This window comes from Anoplopoma fimbria, chromosome 20 (assembly GCF_027596085.1).
Source record: "Anoplopoma fimbria isolate UVic2021 breed Golden Eagle Sablefish chromosome 20, Afim_UVic_2022, whole genome shotgun sequence".
Taxonomy (NCBI): domain Eukaryota; kingdom Metazoa; phylum Chordata; class Actinopteri; order Perciformes; family Anoplopomatidae; genus Anoplopoma; species Anoplopoma fimbria.
In genome coordinates, this window is record NC_072468.1 from 22,678,915 (window position 1) to 22,683,799 (window position 4,885).

At 37.2% G+C, this 4,885-nt stretch overlaps 1 protein-coding gene across 1 annotated transcript; it reads right to left on the bottom strand.

Annotated features, from left to right (window-relative positions):
• Positions 1-830: 830 nt before the first annotated feature.
• On the bottom strand, positions 831-3,836 carry bola1 (bolA family member 1). The gene is made up of 2 exons (XM_054622178.1): positions 3,749-3,836; positions 831-1,774 (listed from the first exon to the last, which is right to left on the bottom strand). The coding sequence occupies exon 2, from the start codon at positions 1,749-1,751 to the stop codon at positions 1,299-1,301; it is 453 nt and encodes a 150-aa protein (XP_054478153.1). The 5' UTR covers positions 1,752-1,774; positions 3,749-3,836; the 3' UTR covers positions 831-1,298.
• Between the last annotated feature and the right edge of the window lie 1,049 nt (positions 3,837-4,885).

Sequence of the window (4,885 nt, forward strand, 5' to 3'; positions counted from 1 at the left end):
CTTAAAAAAAAAAAAATTCAGAATTCCATTAATTTTATTACACTATTATTTGAGATGGTTTTGATATAAATAAGCATAACTGTTTTATTTATTTTTTAACTATTATGTATCATTTTAATGACTAAGTGATTATTTGGGCTTTATAGAAGGATGTCTGTAAAAAATGATATTCCAAAGGGTGACTTTCTGGTGGAAGGCATACAAGGCTTATAGACACTAAGACAGAAATTTACAACATGACTAACTTGATCTCATTTATGTTTTTTTAAATTAAACACACTGCAGGATAAAAAAAAAATTGTTTGCATTCATGGCACCCTTTGTCAGTAATTCCTTTGCTTTGGGATAACAAATAATGCTGTTATATTGAATCTTAAAGAAGGGGTTAAAAAGGAAAGGTTCAGATGTTTATCAGTCTGAAAAATACTAACATGACCATATATAAAGAGGACAGTCACTGCAGATGAAGGTCCTGAAAATAGGGAATCATCAGCGATCAATAACTATTTCCAGTTACTTATTGGCATGTAAGTATGAAGGTTTAAATGAAAGTTTGGGACCCGTTTTTTTAGACTTGAATCCAACAGAACTGCCTCATTGTTTCAGCTGCGAACTGATCACAGGTTCAAATATCTTACCATATTAATAACCGTTTGAGTAAAGACCACTATAACTGAATTAAAATATGACCGTTGTCACTCACTTTTTCAGTTGCCAACTGCATGTGCAAAGAGTTCATTTTCAATAAATTCCTGCCTGGATATTATTATACAAACTTTCAATCATGATTTGCAGAAATGTATATTTTTTTAAGAATACTGTTTATTTAATTTCACTAGCAGAAAAAAACATTCTTAACCATCAAATCTTCACCTCTGGTCCTTGGTAAATGTTATTATTGTTTAGGAAATAGGGGCTTCTGACAATAAAAATGACTCTAAACCATCAATCTGAAATCAATGAGACTAAGAGATATGAGCAGGAGCACTGGAGTGGAAAGTCTTCACATTAATTCCTCTGTATTGTATTCAATGACGGCGTTGCAACAGCGCAAAATAACTATGACCTCCTGTAGTGAAACAGGCTTTTATAACATTTGTTTGACTGCACAAAATCTACTGCGGAAACACATTGCTGATTTAATGTTTACAATTCTTATTTATTATGATAGAATAACCATATAAACCTACAACAGAATCCCGACTGCCATTACATTAATGGCATTGATCTTTATACCTCTCCTTAATTCACTTGCTTTCTTCACAGTTCAGTCCAAAAGCGTCACAGTCCACATCCCTTCACTCCCGCCCGGCCTTCAGTTTCTCCTCCACTGTGTGATCACCCCTCGAGCCTCCCAGGCAAGGCGGGCTCTTAGCCAGGGAGGGGTTGCTTCCCCACTGCTCAGGAGTCTTTGCCTGGATGGCCAGTGCATGAACGCAGCTACTCAACTCCTCCTTCAGAGCCTCATTAACCAGACGGTGGCGCTGTATCAACGGCAGGCCCTCAAACTGCGAGCTGACAACCAGGACACGGAAATGGGATTCGGAGCCGGGCGGCACGGCGTGCATGTGGCTCTCATTGTGGACCTCTAAGTGGCCCGGCTTGAGTTTGTCGGTCAGTTTGGTTCTTATAGACCTCTCAACGGGCCGGCTCTGGTCTGGATCCATGTGTGGGCTGAAGTGGGCCAGAGGCCGGCTTAAGGCGAGACTGGTCGAGACGGGCCGAACGCAGCGGAGGACAGCAGGAAGCATCAGAGGTTGTGGCGGGAGACCACCTATGAAAGCCAGACGGGTATAAATACAGGTCACGTGCTATTTTATGACCGGAAAAATATATTCATGTTGTGGTGGGCATAATTATTTGATAACAAGATTTGGGGTTGTATTAAAACACTGCACTAGTATTGGCTTTATGATACCCTGAGTGGAAAATAATTTAAAAGAGAAAAAGCAGGATCAGTGCTCCCCTAAGGAATCACAGGTCACCTGCTGCATAAAGGCCTAAAACCTAAGAATGTCTCTTAAGAATAGAATCACCTTTATGACCAGAGCGGTTTTATTACATTAGCCTGCTGGTCAGTGTTAGATCACAGCTCTCTGTTCGTTGTTGTTTTATATTTTTTAAGCCTCACTTGAGAGCTGATTGTTGGAATTAAGGTCAAATACAAAATGTTCTGTAGTCGGTGGCCTACATTTAAAAAACACGCAGTGTCAGTTTAAATGTAACACTAATAAATTGACCTAGACATCACCTTATTTAATTAAGACCTCAATAATAAACATATTGGAGACCATGTCAGAACTGAACAGTATAATATGAGGCAGAATTGAATTGAAATGCAATATAATGTACAGGTGTAGACCTAACCAATATAATGTACAGGTGTAGACCTAACCAATATAATGTACAGGTGTAGACCTAACCAATATAATGTACAGGTGTAGGCCTAACCAATATAATGTACAGGTGTAGACATAACCAATATAATGTACAGGTGTAGACCTAACCAATATAATGTACAGGTGTAGGCCTAACCAATATAATGTACAGGTGTAGACCTAACCAATATAATGTACAGGTGTAGACCTAACCAATATAATGTACAGGTGTAGACCTAACCAATATAATGTACAGGTGTAGACCTAACCAATATAATGTACAGGTGTAGACCTAACCAATATAATGTACAGGTGGAGACCTAACCAATATAATGTACAGGTGTAGGCCTAACCAATATAATGTACAGGTGTAGGCCTAACCAATATAATGTACAGGTGTAGGCCTAACCAATATAATGTACAGGTGTAGACCTAACAATACACATGTAGACCTAACAATATAATGTACAGGTGTAATAATAGTTAATATATAATGTACAGTTTTTTTCTGTAACCAATATAATATTATATTTCAGTTAACCAATATGTGTTTTTGTACAGTTTTTAGGCTATTTATAATACTATAATGTTTTTAAGATTTTAATTTTAATTTTAATTTTTATCTTGTCTTTCTTTACTATGTCTCTTGTGTGCACTTTAACTCTATGCTGCTGTAAGCCTGCACATTTCCCCGCTGCGGGACTAATAAAGGATTATTTTATCTTATCTTATCTAGACCTAACCAATATAATGTACAGGTGTAGGCCTAACCAATATAATGTACAGGTGTAGACCTAACCAATATAATGTACAGGTGTAGGCCTAACCAATATAATGTACAGGTGTAGACCTAACCAATATAATGTACAGGTGTAGACATAACCAATATAATGTACAGGTGTAGGCCTAACCAATATAATGTACAGGTGTAGGCCTAACCAATATACAGGTGTAGGCCTAACCAATATACAGGTGTAGGCCTAACCAATATAATGTATGGGGACAGACGCGTCATGATGACGTCACTGCAAAGCGTCTGAGATTATGCAGACGCATGGCAATGAGCTCCAACCTGCAGTATAAAAACCCGACTAACGCTCAACCTTTTCTTATCCACTGAACTGTAAATGCATCTGCAATGGTTGACTTATAAACTGTGACTTTTTAAAACACCGGCAACGTGCCTGTTTTGCAGATAGCTTGGAGTCTAATGCTACTTTGTTAGCTGCTTAGCACAATAAACACCTAATATGCAAGAAAACTGAGAATGTAATGGCGTCTGTAACAGACAATGTATCCGTCTGTGTTCATTAACACACTTAACAAAGTCACGGAGCAGACGTGGAGAGCGAATTTGGTGAACTACTCACCTTGCAAGTAAAGTCAGCGGCGTCCCTGGTGACATGCGCAGAACTCCCCGGAAGTGACAGCACCACACGCTGGGTTGTGTAGTTCTTTTAAAATGCTTTGTAGTCCTGTAGTCTCGCTGGCAGCTACAGGAGACTAATACAGTGACTGATATTAGAGAATGGATCAGAGTTAATTAAAAAAAAGGATAAGTGAATGAAACTTGACACTATTCATTAATGTCAAACACTTTTTGTGAACAAACAATAAGTAATAATAATAATAATAACTTTATTTATGTAGCACCTTTTAAAAATAAGGTTTACAAAGTGCTTCGACAGACAAGCCAGCAAAACAATAGTGCAATAGAAGAAACATTAAGAACAATTGTTAGGATAAAACTAAACAAAGAAACAAAATGAAATAACAAGTGATCAAATAAACGAATAAAATCAAGTGAAATAGGTAAAATATAGTAAATGTATATATGATAAAATACTAAGACCAAATGAAAATGAAACATTAAAATGACGACACTTTGTGAAAAGTGACACTTTTCCTTATCATGTATGCTCATTCAAAAGTGTGTGTATCATTTATACACTGAAAAAAACAATCAATCCATGCCAAAGTGAATATATTGATTTAAGTGAATGATTTGGCTTTTTTTGCACAGATTTAGCTTTTTAAAACAAAAATGCATATCCTAACTCGTGTACTTTTATGATTAGAATTTTTATTATTAATTCATAATTAAGAGTGTGGGGGAAAACCGGAGCACCTGGAGTAAACCCGTCCAAGGAAAACTTACAGATCCTTTACCAGCTTCAAAAAGCTGAAAAAACATCTGAAAGTATTGCTGTGACACTGTGAAAACAAGCTGCACGATTGCTTAACACAGTTATTTTACACTCTACAAGGACCCAACAACTCACAAGCTGCAACACTTGAATTTCCCCCATGGGGATCAATAAAGGAATATAATAATAAGTAGAAGCGCACCATACAGCAGGTCTAGCTGATGGATGTTGGAAATCATAGTTCTGAGCCATAGATAACCAGAAACAATTCTTGTTCTGGTCCTGTAATAATCAGAAACAATTCTTGCTCTGGTCCTGGCCAAAAAAACTGCAATTATTGTTCTAGGCCTGGCAGAATCA

What these genes read in the sequence shown, in the direction of transcription:
- bola1 (XM_054622178.1), bottom strand. Translation starts at nt 1,751, where the DNA reads ATGCTTCCTGCTGTCCTCCGCTGCGTTCGGCCCGTCTCGACCAGTCTC.